The sequence below is a fragment of the Asparagus officinalis genome, chromosome 6 (genome assembly GCF_001876935.1).
Source record: "Asparagus officinalis chromosome 6, Aspof.V1, whole genome shotgun sequence".
NCBI lineage: Eukaryota > Viridiplantae > Streptophyta > Magnoliopsida > Asparagales > Asparagaceae > Asparagus > Asparagus officinalis.
Genome location: NC_033799.1, coordinates 5,547,792 through 5,566,238, shown reverse-complemented (window position 1 = coordinate 5,566,238; position 18,447 = coordinate 5,547,792). Strand labels below are relative to the sequence as shown.

General features: G+C 35.3%; 2 protein-coding genes and 1 long non-coding RNA gene across 3 annotated transcripts; all 3 read right to left on the bottom strand.

Annotated features, from left to right (window-relative positions):
* On the bottom strand, positions 4,251–12,033 carry LOC109844890 (protein STRUBBELIG-RECEPTOR FAMILY 6-like). Its single transcript, XM_020414061.1, has 16 exons — positions 11,774–12,033; positions 10,767–10,901; positions 10,607–10,678; positions 10,447–10,518; positions 10,300–10,371; positions 10,143–10,214; positions 9,699–9,770; positions 9,550–9,615; positions 9,393–9,458; positions 8,996–9,309; positions 7,672–7,946; positions 6,940–7,211; positions 6,367–6,502; positions 5,621–5,757; positions 5,337–5,493; positions 4,251–4,626 (listed from the first exon to the last, which is right to left on the bottom strand). The coding sequence occupies exons 3-16, from the start codon at positions 10,636–10,638 to the stop codon at positions 4,471–4,473; spliced, it is 1,899 nt and encodes a 632-aa protein (XP_020269650.1). The 5' UTR covers positions 10,639–10,678; positions 10,767–10,901; positions 11,774–12,033; the 3' UTR covers positions 4,251–4,470.
* Positions 16,727–17,227, bottom strand: LOC109844981. Its single transcript, XM_020414164.1, has 2 exons — positions 17,009–17,227; positions 16,727–16,928 (listed from the first exon to the last, which is right to left on the bottom strand). The coding sequence occupies exons 1-2, from the start codon at positions 17,204–17,206 to the stop codon at positions 16,821–16,823; spliced, it is 306 nt and encodes a 101-aa protein (XP_020269753.1). The 5' UTR covers positions 17,207–17,227; the 3' UTR covers positions 16,727–16,820.
* On the bottom strand, positions 17,233–18,084 carry LOC109844982. Its single transcript, XR_002248184.1, has 4 exons — positions 17,958–18,084; positions 17,759–17,834; positions 17,570–17,684; positions 17,233–17,485 (listed from the first exon to the last, which is right to left on the bottom strand). It is a non-coding gene; the product is annotated as an uncharacterized LOC109844982 (long non-coding RNA).

Below are 18,447 nucleotides of genomic sequence, written 5' to 3'. Positions count from 1 at the left end.
TTTTAGTTTACGTAAGACTGTTTGTTGAGGAAGATGTTGAACGCGAGTCACTTTTATGAACATCATTTTACAGGTAATTTTACAAACTGCCGAAAACTTTGGGGCCTTTGCCGAACACCCTTTGAACATAGACCCACTTAACCCCAAAAGTTTTTTCACAAAACGTCCAAAACTCCCAAAAAAAAAAGAAATCTTTGGACTATGCTATTTCCATTTAACCCCAAAAACCTTTTATGTTCAAACCCCCAAAACCCCAAGAATCTCAACAACGTCAAACCCCAAGTTCCAACTTTTTCTAACCCCCAACAAAAAGTAGACCTAGTACAATATTGTAGCAATCTGAAGATTGGCAAAATATCTTCTTCTGTAAATAGTCCTAGAAAATATTTGATTGATCAACCTCCAGTAACCTGCCACCAGACTCCAGCCAAAAGGTTGACTCCACTTTCTTTATGACATGACAGGGATCAATAAATGAGGAGAATCTATTCTATGACATGACAGGGATCAATAAATGAGGAGTCTCTGTTCCATTAAGTACTTACCTCTCCCTTTGCAATCTCCCCTTCTTAGTTAGAGAATCCAAAGAGTTGTTTATACTGTAGTGAATACTATTGAATAATATTGAATAAACAGTAAAGCAACTCTGGTCCTCCACACTCGAAGATACTGTTTACAACAGTGATTTACTGTAGGATAATCAGTAAATCAAATCTGCTCTTCCATTTTTGATATTACTATTCATACTACAATATTTTACTGTATCATAAACAATAAAATAAATCAAATGTATTAAAACTTAAATCTTTTTTTAAGTATAGAGGAATAGATATGATTTCTAAATCAAATGTATTAAAATTTAAATATTTTTTTAAGTATAGAGAAGTAGATATGATTTCTAATTTTAAACATACAATAATTAAATTAAGGGAAAAATGCTTCCAGCCCCCAAAAGCCAAGTGACCATGCTTCCCACCCCCAGGACTTGGTCAATGCGCGTTTTACCCCTAAAAATAAAGAATCTGTTCTCTGAGCCCCCAAAACACAAAACTCAAGACATTAAAACATGTGAAGACCATAATACCCTTCTCTCTCTCTTTCTTTTTTTATTAAAATATGATGGGGATTATTTTATTTATTTTGTTTTCTCTCTCTCTTTATCATGATGTACCAAGAGGATAGTTAAAATGATTGATGAGGATTATTTTATTATTTTTGTTTTTTATTATTTTGGTTGTTTGTATTGGGAGGTTGTTAAGGTTACGGGTTGATTGTTAAGGTTACAGGTTGGTTGTTAAGGTTAAGGGTTTGTTGTTAAGGTTATGAATCCTCTCTCTCTCTCTTTCTTTTTTTATTAAAATATGATGGGGATTATTTTATTATTTTTGTTTTCTCTCTCTCTTTATCATGATGTACCAAGAGGATAGTTGAAATGATTGATGAGGATTATTTTATTATTTTCGTTTTTTATTATTTTGGTTGTTTGTATTGGGAGGTTGTTAAAGTTACGGGTTGATTGTTAAGGTTACGGGTTGGTTGTTAAGGTTAATGGTTTGTTGTTAAGGTTATGAATCCTCTCTCTCTCTCTCTTTCTTTTTTATTAAAATATGATGGGGATTATTTTATTATTTTTGTTTTCTCTCTCTCTTTATCATGATGTACCAAGAGGATAGTTGAAATGATTGATGAGGATTATTTTATTATTTTCGGTTTTTATTATTTTGGTTGTTTGTATTGGGAGGTTGTTAAAGTTACGGGTTGATTGTTAAGGTTACGGGTTGGTTGTTAAGGTTAAGGGTTTGTTGTTAAGGTTATGAATCCTCTCTCTCTCTCTTTCTTTTTTTATTAAAATATGATGGGGATTATTTTATTATTTTTGTTTTCTCTCTCTCTTTATCATGATGTACCAAGAGGATAGTTGAAATGATTGATGAGAATTATTTTATTATTTTTTTTTTATTAACCTTAACAATTAAACCCGTAACCTTAACAATTAAACACGTAACCTTAACAATTAAACCCGTAACCTTAACAACAAATCCGTAACATACACAACAAACACATAACCTTAACAACAAACCCTTAACCTTAACAACCAACCCGTAACCTTAACAATCAATGCATAACCTTTACAACCAACCATTATCATTAACAACGAATATTCTAACAATACAAAAAGAATAAAAAACAAAAATAATAAAATAATAATCATCTTTAATCATTTCATATCATCAAAGAAACATCATGATAGAGAGAGAGAGAGAGAGAGAGGATTCACAACCTTAACTAGGGCTGGGCGTATTCGGTTCGGTTCGGTTTTAAGCCCAATCCGCATCCAATCCGAATTTTTCGGATTCTCAAAACTCTCATCCAGATCCAGATTTTTTTTCCTTCATCCGAATATTCAGCCCAACCGAAATTCGGTTCGGTTCGGTTCGGTTTCGGTTTTGAACCGAATTAACTCCATTTCACAAAAATCTGGGTAAGTTTTAGTTATATCCAAAACTGAAAAGAAGCAATCAAAACTGAAAAGAAACAATCAAAATTGTACTAAGCCACTTAATCAAATTGTATGATCTGAATATAACTAGCTTAATACACTAGGAGGACCATGTAATTGTGTAGCCTTTTTTAGAGAAAGAACAATGTTTGGCAGGCACACACACCTTTTGATGATTTGCGTTAATTTTTAGCTGCCTTTTTCTCATCAAGAATTGTCTTATATCCTTGACAGCCTATACTATAGGTTAATTTGATATCCAGCACCAGCAAGCTGTATTCATGTTATCACTGAAATTTGACCAAAACACTAAATTTATCCTTCAACCTCAACATCTTGTATTGATTTACGGAAATCTCACTTAACTATATCAGCGTACTCAAATATATGTTAGTATAAACTCCACCCCACAATTCTTAAATGCTAAACATTCAGCCATAAATTTTCTTCACACCCAAGGCTCGCAGCTACTTTTTGTTTAAGAATTCGGTTCGGTTTTTTTTGGGCGGTTCAGGGGTTCAAACCGGATCCAGACCGGTTTAATTCGGTTCGGGCGGTTTAGAGACTTCTTCTCATCCATTTAATTCGGTTCGGTTAACCGATCCGTTTTTTCGGGCGGTTTTTTCGGTTGAACCGGTTTGTTTCGGTTTTTGCCCACCCCTAACCTTAACAACAAACTCTTAACCTTAACAACCAACCCGTAACCTTAACAATCAACCCGTAACTTTAACAACCTCCCAATACAAACAACCAAAATAATAAAAAACGAAAATAATAAAATAATCATCATCAATCATTTCAACTATCCTCTTGGTACATCATGATAAAGAGAGAGAGAAAACAAAAATAATAAAATAATCCCCATCATATTTTAATAAAAAAAAGAAAGAAAGAGAGATGATTCATAACCTTAACAACAAACCCTTAACCTTAACAACCAACCCCTAACCTTAACAATCAACCCGTAACTTTAACAACCTCCCAATACAAACAACCAAAATAATAAAAAACGAAAATAATAAAATAATCCTCATCAATCATTTCAACTATCCTCTTGGTACATCATGATAAAGAAATAGAGAAAACAAAAATAATAAAATATTTTAATAAAAAAAGAAAGAGAGAGAGAGAGGGGATTCATAACCTTAACAACAAGTCCTTAACCTTAACAACCAACCCGTAACCTTAACAATCAACCCGTAACTTTAACAACCTCCCAATACAAACAACGAAAAATAATAAAAAACAAAAATAATAAAATAATCCTCATCAATCATTTCAACTATCCTCTTGGTACATCATGATAAAAAGAGAGAGAGAGAAAAATAATAAAATAATCATCATCATATTTTAATAAAAAAAAAGAAAGAGAGAGAAGGGTATTATGTTCTTCACATGTTTTAATGTCTTGGGTTTTGTGTTTTGGGGCTCAGATAACACAATCTTTATTTTTAGGAGTAAAACACTCATTGACCAAGTCTTGGGGGTGGGAAGCACGTTCACTTGGCTTTTGGGGGCTGGAAGCATTTTTCCTTTAAATCAAATGTATTAAAACTTAGCGGGAAACAAGTTTAAAATATAGTGCTTAAAAAAATAGGAGTCCAGTGTTTTGCACGGAGCACGAACACTAGTGAAGAATAATGAGAGGAACTCATTGTACCTCACTGACGTAACTGTTGATGTTTATATGCCATATTAAGCAGCACAGAATCATATAAAAGACAGAATAAGCAAAACTTTCACAAAGGCATAAGCAAAGATAACCTTGATCCATTATAATCTTCTCCTTAAATTTAATAATATAGTTTCTTTCTGTTTGGAATGAACACGTCTATAGTTTCAACATCGGTGTGTCATATTAAGCAGCAAAATCGAACACACTGATGACCACTATATACCCGTTAGTCTGAGCGAATGTTATCAAATGCCAAGATCCTCAATGACGAGCTTAGTCATGAGTCAGTCATGACTCATGGCACAAAGTCTTGCGAGTCTGAGTCATCAGTTCTTCGAGCAGCCTCCAGTTTATCTATACTGCGTGTTCTCTTGCTCATGTGTGCACGTTGTAGTAATCGTACTAATGCTTGCACAACTTCCGACATGGGCGGCCTGAATTCCGGCTCCACCTACACAAAATACATTTTTTGAAGGTAAGATGATAAAAAAAGGTTTGGGGGTAAATTTCATGAAGGGTTAATTATGGATCGACCCCTTGTACTTATTACCCAACTGCATATATGACCCCCCCCCCCCCTTAGTTCTATTGGTGTGGATAACACTGAATTAATTGTCCAAAGTTGAAGATAGACTCCTGGGTCGAGGAAAGTTCACTCAGGGGGCTATCTGCACAAGTAGAACTAAATGGAGTCTACGTGCACTTGGGCTATAAAACAAGAGAGGGCGGGGGGGGGGGGGGGGGGGGGGGAGGGGGGGCTATCAGCAATTATCCCTTGAAAACTAACATGAACTGCTCAGGATTTTGCAGGAAGATATACTAAACTGTTTTTATATATATAGAAAACCACCGCGAACCTTTTTGAATAAACTACTACCCTCACCATCATTAGTAAACTTATCACATGTTAAGCCAATGACTTTCTTGGACAGTTTAACCCTCAATTAGTTTATGTGACTGTGATCCTCTCATCTCCATTCCTAGTAACCTAAATTATACACAGGGATAGTCGAGTCCTTTTAACTTATCCAAAGATTTGCTAAATGATCATAAGTGTCATAAACACAAGTCCGATGTTTTCCTTGAAATACCTAATCTATTAGCTTTAAATTAACAACCACATGATTAAGAGAATTATATAATTCCATATGCAGAAGTTACCTGAACACAAAGAGCAATGACATCAGCAAACCTCGAAAGTGCTTTAGCAGGATACAGTCCCTCCAAGGCAGGGTCAACCATCTTATCTAGTGCATCAATATCATGCAGTTGTGGAAATGCCCATCGAACCAAAGACTGCTCTGATCTTGGTCTTGAGCTGTTAACAATTCAATAGGATAGTAGAAGAGGATGAAGATGGTGATGATCAATGTGTGCCCTAGCGGTTGATTCTACAGAGGAAGTAGCTATCAATGAAAAATTCAACCACACGGGTGTGTTTTCACCTGTCAAAAGGCTTTCTTCCAGTTAAAAGCTCGAGCATGACAACCCCAAAGCTGTAAACATCGCTCTTGAGAGTATACTGACCGGACATAGCAACCTCAGGTGCTGTGTATCCGGAGCCCATGTTGTTATCCAAGGCCTGTAATATTCTTGCAAATAATTTGTAAAATGAAAACACAAGATTTTTAATGCAGAAAGAGAGCAAAGATGTCTGTTGATAGGACTGCAATTAAAGTGTGCAAAAGAAAAGGTAAGATGGTTTGTTTAAATTTGTTGTCTTATATCTACATGAGTCCCACTAGGGGCACACCATGAACCACACTCTCAACCACACCCCTACACTCTCTATAGTGCTAGTGGGCCATGCATGATATTTTTTTTAAAATATCATGCATGGCCCTCTAGCACTATAGAGAGTCTTGGGGTGTGGTTAAGAGTGTGGTTCATGGTGTGTACCCCTAGCATTATTTTATCTACATAATCACGTTAGATATATGTTTCCAGGCTGCAAAGAGTAACTAAAGGCTCTGCATGTCAAGTTCTCAAATACTTCAGAAAGGTCAAAACTTATTTCAGACTAATTAACAGAAAATAAACGATTTAAGAATTCATAATCGACCTTTTGTCAGAAAATTCCATTCAAATTGTTTTTTTTGGAAACTTACTATTCTATGGTTTTAGATTAATGACCTAAGAACCGAAAGAAGTTTCTGAGTTTTTTTGTTGTGATAATATGAGCATGATATACCTGATAATCCAAATCTGGGACAAAGCTTGCCAATCCACATTCAGAAAGGTGAGGATTAAACTCGACATCAAGCAAAATGTTGGATGATTTGAAGTTCTTGTGAACTATAGATGGTGAGCAAACTTCATGTAGATACCTGAAAGTAAGCATATGATCAGGTAACTATAGAAAATCTCATTCTTTATCTGCTCAATGTCTCAGTTTAACTTTAATGCATGCAAAGGAAGGAGACTAATCCACTGACAATAAGAGAATACTAGACGAAGTTTTTTTTTTTTACTCCGAACTTACGATATACAGAAAAATAGTTTAAAAACCATTAATTTTGATTACTCTTAGTCAAGGTTTTCTATAGCAAGAGAAAGAAGAAGAAAACGATGAAGAATAATATTGAAGTATGTTGGCAAAATTTAGGATGATAAGTGAATTAGTTATGGTAGGATAACACAACTGCAACTAGCTCATTCTTTGGCATCCATTATTAGCATTCACAACCCTCACATATCAAGACTCTTCATCAAGAGGAATCTAGATCAGGAAGATTCCTAGAAGGATAAGTAATCTGTAACTTACTCAAGTGCCCGTGCACTGCCAAGAGCAATTTTGACACGTGCATTCCAAACCAATGGTTTGCTATATTCATCCATGAGGTGGAGGAGATCATGCAGCGAGCCATTCTTGTGAAACTCATAGGCCAGTAAGTGTTGACCATGCTCAGAGCAATAGCCAACTAGCTCGCTTATGTTTGGATGGTGCAAATGTGAGATATTTGAAACCACTTCGATAAAGTTCTCTGTTGATTGGTTTGGCATGCCAAACAAATTTATTTTCTTCACAGCTAGTACCTGTTCATAAGAATAATAGCCATCACAATTAGTGTTCTGAAAATGATTCCAACTGAAGGAATTTAACAATATGCTTAGTAAGGAAGAATTAGCATAAACTGAAGGAGCACGAAGATGGACCTGTAACAAATTGCTGACGGACACAAGTTCATGGATTATGTATACATCCTTAATTCCTCATCCAAAGAATTCATGAATTATGTCATTGCTGTAGAGTTTGTGCTACAACACTGACTCTTAGTCATGTTATGATCTGCTTGGGTAATTTAATACATTTAACACGACAAAGTAGAGCTTCTTGATTTTACGGGAAAAATTCCCATTACAACTTCATGATTTATCCTATTCCCGTTGCATGAAGCAGGTCTTGGTCTCAGAGAGCAAGTTCATTATGAAAAAACTACTTTTACAGTAAAAGCAGAATGAAGGGAACAAAAAGCCAACTTAAAGAGAAACCTACCTTTCCATCGTTGAAATTTGCTCTATAAACACGCCCAATAGACCCTTCACCCACATAACTGTCAATGCTGAAGCTATCAGTAGCCATTTGAAGATCTGCTACTGAGTAGAAAGTTGCTTTTATGACAGGTGCATTAGGTTTCTTGACTGCAGGCTTGTGCTCGTTGTAATCAATAGATTTTTGTTGGTCAGCAGGGGGAGGTTTGAGAGTAGTAGGAGCAGATGATTGAAATGTACCCAAGTTATTAGCAGGAGAAAACTGGATGGGCTTCATTTCTACAATAGAAAAAAGTTTCAGCAGATAAGAAAAAAATATTAAATTGACTTGCCTAATGGAAAATTATGGAAGTTGCGGCATTAAACAAAGCGTATGGCAACATGGTGTAAAATATGAATAACTGAAATTGTGATTTGGTAGTATTTACTTTGAACTGTAAGAATGAAAAGTGGATCTTCATGATCCTCACAAATGAAACAACGTTGTTTTATGTTTTTGAGATGCAAAACAATTTTTGCATAAATTCTCATAATCCAGTGTGGAGAAATGGAGCTGCCTTGGATACTAAAAAAACATTGGTGCTAAAATCCATCATAATAAATCAACTACAATAAGAAAAACAATGAAGATGTCCACAAACTAAAATATTGAGAACGCCTTGCACTTGTATATGTATTCATAGTCTGTGCACGTTTGGGTAAAACAGATATTACCACAAAGTACTAATAATCACAAGCAGCACACAAAAATTGGTACCATATCATATATTTCGGTATTTGGATATTTGATGGACTCTCATATAGTACTATTATGATGTATGTAAAATTGATATGGTATTCTATACAATATAAAGACATAGAGATGCATTCGAGACCAAGAAGCTGAAAACTAAAGTTCATTAAGTCCACTTTTTTAAATAAAAATTACGATTATTATCATAACTAGCGATTTATATATCTTGGAAACTTTTTATATAACTTATTCATGTGTTTCTTTAGCTATTATATAGCCTTACAAATCTATGTTATATAGCATTACAAATCTATGTAATAAATAACTAATGCTAATTTACACATAATTTGCTGTTGTGGATGTTTAAAATCCCAAAATTCACCAAATGTAGGATCCTTGGTTTGATAGGCATACCAATTAAGCTTACTCAGAAACTACTACATATCTACTTTAAAAAATTCTGCACAGAAAATAATTTAATCCATATTGTTTTTCATCACAGTGGGTTGCAGACATTCACCTTCATGAATATATAACCTAAAAGTATACCGATGTATATAGTCTAAGACAAATGATAAGTTGACACTTAAATTACCTTTAAATATATTTGAAGCTGGATTTGTCGCAGAGTCGCTGTGCTCTAGCTTTTTTCCATTCGCAGGAGTTCTTAAGTGCTTTTTTCTTACAAGGAGGAAAGCAATTATTGCACCAACAAACAATATGGAAATAATAATTCCTGCTATACCTCCAGCACCAATACCAGAAGTTTTCTTCTCATTGCTGTCATCATTAGCCGGTCTTTTACTGATACCACCAGATCTATGACCAGGGCTTGTTCGTCGATTTGATGGAGGTGCACCAGGTGGTGGTGGAGGTGAAGGTCCTGAGCTCCATGAGTTACCATCAGTCCTTGATTTTAAATTTAACAAGTCAGTTACCAAATATAGTCAGTAGTGAACTAAACGACATGAGCATCTCTGTCAAGTACTTACTGAAGGTTATGTATCCCTTTTAACTGGTCAGGAATCCATCCGGAGAAATGGTTATTTGCAACATTCCTATAATCATAAATCAAATTGTCATAAGTTTTATATTAATTATCTTCGTAAGACAGACGTATTGCAAATATATCAAAAATTCTTAACTTACAAATCCTCAAGAGGGAGGTTGGCAAGGCAATTTATGGTACCCGTAAATTGGTTGTTTTGCAAATATCTGCATTACGATACATAAACAGCTGAGAGTGATATAAAGATACAAATCTATATTAACGAGTATTACTTTTCATAATTCCTTACAGTTTTGTCAAACTTGAAAGATTGCCAAAACTTTCTGGAAGGTCACCTGTAAGAGAATTGAAAGAGAGGTCCCTGCCAATATATATAATAAAATGATAAAATAATAGAAGATACTCAAGGATACAGAAACAAAAATCAAGGAATCAAACAAAATGTCTGAGAGAGCTAAATTATTAAAAGAGCAAAAGAATGGGAAAACTCTCAGATTCAATATCTTAAAATAACTAATAATATGCAGCACTAATTTCCTGAATTTTGTAAACAACAAATAATTGCTACTAAAGAAAATATTACAGATGCCAAATTTCATATTTAATACTTGCTCATGAATGTTGCTGATGACTAAAGTTGACCAAGAAATGGTATCATAAATCGCATTCAATCAATATTAGTTCGACATGAAACGCTGTATTCAGTGAGGAACTATGCACAAATTTTACTTACAATGTGGAGAGATTGGTAAGCTTTGCAAAAATATCATTCAGATCGCCCTGGAGTTGATTATGATTGAGATTTCTACAATCATCAATACTTCATATCAGTCCAAATTGTGCAAACTTAATGTACGATAAGGGGAATCGATAACTCATAAGCCAATTACAAGTATTTAAGAGAAACCATCAGCGAGATTGAGTAAGGAATGCCTTGTCCGAATGCATTTCCAGCAAGATTTCTGCAAAACAATCTCTTGTGAGACATCCACAGCCATATGAAAATCCAAAACCGAGTACATTTTATTATAACTTACAGGCTCTGCAGATTTGGAGGAAGGTTATATGGCATTTCGCTCCCCCCTCCAAGATTGTTATTGCTCAAGTCACTATCAGCAAATAAAATGATCAGCATTCGTATAAAGTGTAGGACTAAGAGGAATATTTTATATGAGAACCACAGGACTGAGGACTTACAGCTCAATCAATGAGGTCATGCTGGGCAGCATGTAACCTAATGACCCACTAAGTTCAAGACCTGGTAATTTGCTGGTAGAGCCATTAATATACAAGATTTTGTCAGTTACCTTAGTAATCAACTAATTGAGATAGAAAAATGCACAAAAGTGAGGCTCACATTCTGGTAACTGCTGAACCTGAGCATGTAATTCCTTTTCCGACGATTGGTCACAGGGGTCGCCACCATTTGAGGTCCAACCAGTTAGTTGTGGTGGTGAATTCAAGCAGGTATACAAAACATTGAGGGCCGATACTGCAAGCGGAAAGAGAACATGAGAAAGAATCGGGACAGAATCACTTCTGAATTGATATAATAACAACAAAACAACATAATTCCCGACACAAGCGGTACTTGAGTTAGAAACCTCTTGCACATTGCAAAGAGATTTTACCATTGTTCTAAGATGGCACGTGCAGATCAATCAATAGAAGCTGATTTCGGTATTGATTGATCAATTCAATTTCACCATTTTTTTCTCTCTTCGTGGAGAATAATACAATATTACTAGTCATCAGATATTCTAATAACTGTTAGACAGGAGCCAATCATCTGCACTGGGACGGTAGGCCCCCAGTTACTGATGTCTGAGAGTATAACTACTGCGTGTAGCAATTGATTTAGCACAATATAAATCATATCTTTTTTAATATCTAATTATCTGCAAAAGACATCAGAATCAAAACTCTACAAGGCTAATCATTCTTTTTAAAAAAAGGCTTAAAATACCTGACATCAACAGTCTTATTAAATTCCTCCCTACGCATTTAATTTATCATTTCACCAACACTACTCCCCCAGTGACATCCTCTGAACTACAAAGTTTACCTCACAGTAAGTCTCCCAAAGATCAAATTTTTACCTCGAATACCCACTTTTCACTCAAAACCCGAAACAACCCACTTCCATTATCCAAAAAATTATCCATTAAAACCCCAAGACATCTACAAAAACAAACATTTTTACAGCTTATAAAGAAAATTTAAACTTGCCCGAATCAAAAAAAAAAGGGAAAAAATAAACAAGACCCTACATTGTGATTACCAGATTATACCCATACACTAATTTCTGAAAAAACAGGAAATTTTTTTTTGGAAGAATGAGTCTCAAGCATCTTTAGCTCTCACCATCAGATGGGACCGCAGCGCCATTAGCAGAGCTCGCAATCCAAACCCAAATGCAGCAAAAGAAAACCCAAATCACCATTCTCCCCCTCTCTTCCTCTTTTCTCTTTCTATGTTTTTCTTGTTTTTTTATATTTTTTGCCTGAGAATTTTTGGCTTATATGCTCACAAGAGTTCAGGAGATACTGGCACAACGAACGAAAATAGAATGCAGTGAGGACCAAATAACATTAAAAATCTCAGTGTCTCCTTTTTAGGATTTGAATGAATTTTTAAGGGTAAATTTCAGAAAACCCCGCGATTTTGGATAAAGTGAACTTTAGGGATGGCATAAAGCGCTTAAATGTTGAAGAGTTCCACAAAACCCCCTAGAGTTTTTTGAACTGGTAAACGAGATTTTATGTCAAGCTCTCGGTGAGCGAAAGTAGAATACAATATCATAATACAAATAAATATATATAATGGATTAATTGATATAAAAATGCAGACCTAAACCTCCTAAAGTTCGGTAAAAAAAAAAAATAATACATCTCGCTTAATTAGTTAAATTAACTTATAATATTCTCTTTATTGTTTATTTTGTTTTCTCTCCGTCGACAAATTCAAGAATAAAATATGCTTTAAAGTTTATTGAAAATTTTAGAGTATATTTGGCAAGCTTTTTAAAACAGACGGGGCTAAACTAGGGCCAGTTTTGAGTGTTTTGTGTTTGCTAAAAAATAAAGCTGGAGTTGGCCTAGATTTTTATAGGCCAAAATTTAGTCGTTAATCTGGTTCTAGTTTGGACCATCTCTCCTTTAATCCGAAGTAGCACCAATTCAGGCTAGAACTCAATCTTGAATCAATTTTGGGTGAGTTGCCAAAAACACCCTTAAAGTCCAGGGGGATCATTGTGAAACCGCAAAAGTTCAAGGGACTTTGTCTAATTTTTAAAGGTCATGATAGCTCTGAGCAAATCACCCCAAGTTCAGGCGCATTTTGTGAAATACCCAATATTTATTGAGAGGGTTAAGGAGCATTGTACCCCTATTGAAAAGCTGTCGAGCTTTACTTTTTCGCGAGAATGATGGGCGATAAATTATAGAAAATTTAAGGGAGGGGAAATGTGCATTTCTGACCGTTGAGAGGTGATCAGAGAATTTCTGACCGTTGGATTTGTGACAGGGATTTAGGGGTTGACGAAATTATTACAGGAAGAAAGTGAGGATACAGTGAACCATGGTGTACTTTGTATGGTGAGGATTTATAGTGGTGGAGCCCACACCTATTAGTGCCAGATACAGTGCATTATATCTCTAATCAAAGAGGAAAGCGATGATCTAGATTTATTACGCCAATGATTGTAGCGGATCAAAGGATACTACCGATCCTCAAATTTACTTAAAAAAAATGATACGGGCACACCCACGGCATACCTCCAGCCACACCCTTAGCTACACTACAGAGGGCCCAAAAAAATCTCAAGGGGTCCCTTGTACTGTAGCTAAGAGGGGGTGGCCGGAGGCGTGCCCGAGGGTATGCCTGTAACGCCACCCAATTTACTAAGTTGTGTCCTGTGCGGCTATTTAACATGGTCAAATTATAGAAATAATCAAATATTACATGCAGAAAATTTCTCATGCAATATCTATTGGAGAAAGTTAATCTCAAATTTATTATTTGAACATCTATATATCTATTACAGAAAATATTTTACAAATATAATTCAATGCTTTGAATTGCTGCAAAAGCCATTGAGGTTGCATTTATTGCTACAGAAAATGTGTTTTATATTGCAGACCAAGTGCATGTTATCTTCAATCGTAATATGATCTATATTTTCTAAGCCATGTTTGGTAAAAAGTTAAGGAAGAGAGATTAAGAGAATAATTAACACAGTTAACCTACTTAATTGATATTCCGAATGACTAAATTAGTAACTAATTATAGAAGTTTTATTTTAGTCATTGTGATTATTTTTAGTGTTTGGGAATAATAAGGATTTTGACTATTTTCTTTATAATTAGAATGGTTAACTCTTAATCCTTCTAAATAGGAGTATTAGTAAACTCATTATTTTGATGGGTTAACTGATTTTAATTCCTCTAGGGGGGTTAGCTTAATCCTTTTATATTGTTTATGTTTGTCAAATTATGGAGGGTAACTCACTTTAACTCATGTATAGATTTTTTGTGTTTGGCAAGTTAAGAAGGGGTTAAGTCTCATTAACCCATCGCTTAATCCTTTGTCAAATGGTACCTAAGTTAATAGAATGAACTAAATTTGGGAGATAGGTTTTAGTTTTTTAATTAATAAAAGACATGCAGCATTTATAATAAAATTACGGCAATAAAATATTCATAGTGGTATTTTAATTCCACCCCATTTACCAAGAAGGTATTTTAATTAGGCAAACTTGCTTTAAGGCATTTTAATTGATTCAACTTACCAACAAGGACATTTTTCTCATCGGCAACCAGTTTTCCGGCGAGAACTCGTCACGTACGTGACACATGATGACTTAAACTGATTTTTAGCTGCTGATGTGGCACGGATCTGTCCTATTTTGGGTGAATTGGGATTTTTAGAGGGTTAATTCCTACCTTTAAACACCGTCACGTCAAAAAATATGTGCCACATCAGCAGCTAAAAAACAGTTTAAGTCATCATGTGTCACGCACGTGACGAGCTCTCGCCGGAAAACTGGTCGCCGATGAGAAAAATGGCCTTGTTGGTAAGTTAAATCAATTAAAATGCCTTAAAGCAAGTTTACCTAATTAAAATATCTTCTTGTTAAATGTGATGGAATTAAAATACCAATATGGATATTTAGCCCATATACTATATTTTCTTTATATAAAATGTAAATATAGAAAATCATGTCATCAACGTATGTGACAATTTTTTTGTTGACAGAGAATATTAGTCATGAGAGTCCTATGCTTGAGGAAGAGCCCAGGTTCAAACCATCCCAATTCCAAAAAAGTAATTTGGAATTATTAGATCCGTGAAGCAGTGAGCATATTAGCATATCCATCCTCCAACCAACATATTAACAGTTTACTCAAGCTCTTTTCAGCGCGCGCTCTTTCTATCTCTCCATATATAAAATTATTTATGATATCTACTCCTCTATATTTAAAAGAAAATCTAAAGAATTACTATCTATACTATAGTAAAATACTATATCGTGAACAGCACATCAGAGCGGGTCCTCTGCACTCGAAGTACTATTCATGCTATAATTTTTTACTGTAGCAAAACAGCAAATCAAATCTGCCCCTCCATACTTGGAGTTGCTATTCATGCTGCAGTGTTTACTGCATTATAAACAATAAAGCAAATGTGTTGTATTAAAACTTAGATCATTCTTTAAGTATAGAAGAGCAGATATGATTTCTAAATCAAATATATTAAAACTTAAATTATTTTTTACATATAGAGATTTTAATTTTAATCAAATCAAATGTATTAAAACTTAAATAGATGTAACTTCAAAATGCATTGTTTAAAAGAATAAGAGGGTTCAGCTTTGCACAAGGTGCGCACTAGTGTCCATAAGAAGAGGAAGGAAGGTGCAATAGTAACCCAAAGTGGAAAGGTGGGCTCACTATATTGGGCCTCATTTAGGCTAGCCCACAACAGACTACCTAGTGATAAGAGTCGCCTATTTTTATAAAGAAAAGGATAAATTTATCAGAGTTATTTCCTCTTTAAAATATTGGTGAAATCTCAAGTTACTCTTATCTATTTTTTTTATCGAAAGAAACAGGGAGAGATTCCATGTTCATATATATTTATATAAATCAAAAGATGATAGAATATACATTGTGACCAAAAAACCCAAGATAAAAAGAACCAGAAGAAGAATAGGTTGGAGAGGAGAGGACATTGTCGTCACTTTCCGAGCCTATTCTAAATTGTTTCCAATCATCCATGGATTAACAAAAAACCAAAAAAAAACCATACATAAACTAAAAAACCAGAAGAAAGAGTCTGCTGGGAATTGTTCGAAGAACTTCCCCTACTACCTTAGAACATATAAATACTACAAAAGTAGAATTCTTCTAAGATCTCAGAAGTTTTCTCGTACTGCATCCCTCGAAGTGACCTTTGCCAGCTCCTGAAGTTACTCGTATCTATATTACACATTGAACTATGTTTTTAATTTCAAAGTGGTCATTTTATGAGTCTACAATTAAATATTAAATGGATTAATGATGTACCCGTAACTTTTTATATTGCTTCCCAAGTTTTTTAATCAGTTTCACTAGTAGAAAAATGAGCATTGGCGACGGGGAAATCCGTCGCCAATGCAGCAAAATCCGTCACCAATACACTTTCGCGACGGGCGGAGTCCGTCACCAATAATCCTGTCGCCAATAAACATTGGCGACGGGGAAATCCGTCGCCAATGTTCATTGGCGACGGATAGGTATTGGCGACGGAAAACATTGGCGACGGGCTATAGCTCGTCGCCAATGTACATTGGCGACGGGAATACATCGGTGACGGACTCCACCCCGTCGCGAAAGTGTATTGGTGACGGATTTGTCCATGTCGCCAATGTACATTGGCGGCGGGTTTGTCCCCGTCGCCAATGTACATTAGCGACGAAAAATGCATGTCGCCAATGTACATTGGCGACAGGTGTATTCCCGTCGCCAATATACATTGGCGACGAAAAATGTCCGTCGCCAATGTACATAATCAGGTAAAAAAATTATTTCTGCATTGCAAATCCCCCTAATCGGGAATGCGTACCTGTTACTACCATTATTCACAATATATTAAACAATACTCACAATATCACATTTATCGATTCGCATCCAACAATATTCACGTTCACCGATTCACATTCAAAAATATTCACATTCACATCCAACAATACTAACATTTACATTCATCGATTCACATCCACAATATTAACATTTAACAATTCACATATATACATAATCAGGAGGTCATAAAATGTTCAACACAATCCAAAAGTCTACATAATCAGGAGGTCATAATATGTTTAACACAATCCAAAAGTCCACAAAAGTTACCAAAAAGTCTAACACATCACTCACTCATCATAGTCGTGGTCCCTATCGTCGTGATCCCTATCATCGGTGGCGGCTGCATCAGAATGCCGTACCGTACTGCTGCTTCCTACGACGGTACCTCCTCTAGCCTAAAAAGAATGTAAATCAATATGAGAATATATTCCAAAATACTCATAATAAATACATATATATAATATGACATATATACCTCTCCACCACTTGCAGCTACATGCTCATCAAATGCCAACACCATAATATCCGCGTATATAGACTGCGGAAGCAAGTCCTTTACGGGTTGAGAATCGATGAGTCGCTGAACGACATCCCAAGTCGTTTGTGCACCACTTAACTCGTGCTTAATAGTGGGAAGAAAACTTAAAGCCAATGGAATTTCAACATTCTTCATCAAGTATTTTCCAATCTTACCCACTACATATGACGTGTCATCGTGTCGCGTCGATGTCACAGATTGGCTGCTAGGCTTATTGGTGGTGGTGAGTGTCTTAACTCTAGTACTTGACAGAGGCACTCTTCCTTTCTTTCTTGAGTGTAAACCGTAAGCTCCATCGACAACTTCCATCCACTCGTCTCTGGTCATGCGGTTAGGCTCTACAGGAGTGTCCTCTGTACTTCGAGACTGCGTGACACGGGTGAAGACATCGTTTTGAGAAGCTTCCAGCGCCGCCTGCATATCATATATCATAAAAATTAGAAACTTTGATGAAAAATCATTAAGTATATACAAATCTAAAATTAATCTTATACTTACGTTCAATTCATTAATTTTCTCCACCTTTTTGTCATTTCCATCTACATTTTTATAGCCCTGGGGTGGTGTATAAGCTCTTTTAGCCAGAAGAGTCGGGGGGCATAGTCAAAACGTCCTGTGATATATTAAATTCCAAATTAAATGTAGGAAACTAATCACATGAAATCAGTTTTAATAATATGATCATACCGGGTTTTCGCTCAAATACTTATGCTCGATCTGAGCATAAGAAGTAACTCCTAAAAAGTGATCGTATAGCTTTGATCTACGATTCGCCAATGTCGTTTCACATATTTTCTACAAAATAAAGTATTTTTTAGTATGTGCGATGATAATATATAAATGAAAAATAACGTGATGATAATGTCATAAATTAAAAATAATCTACCTTCTTCTCACCCTCCCACTCGATAATGAGAGTCATCCAATTAAATGGAGGAACTCTCTTATCAAGCTCATAGATCCTCTTCCAATCAGTAGATAAATTTGTGAAATATCTTTTCTTTAGATCACTCTTCCAAACTCGAATAAGCTTGGCCATTTTTGGGATAACATAATCCCAAGACTCTGGGTTGTCTTCAAGACAATAATGATCCTGCAAGTTACATGGCAAAAAAATTACACTATAAGAATAATCATTGTGAATTGTAAACAAAATAAGCAGCAGTATATTAAATAATTACCATGAGCTTCTCCCAAATCTTTTTTATGCATTTAAATTCTTGCTCCTCAAAATTATGAGCAATATTAATGGAGCGTGGATCTCTTATTAAACAGCCAATCAAGTTATTAAATCTAACAGCCCAATGCCCAACAGGAATGTTGTCCTTCCACTCCAAAATGCCCCGGTACCCTTTCGGAGGTACTTTCGTCTTTTC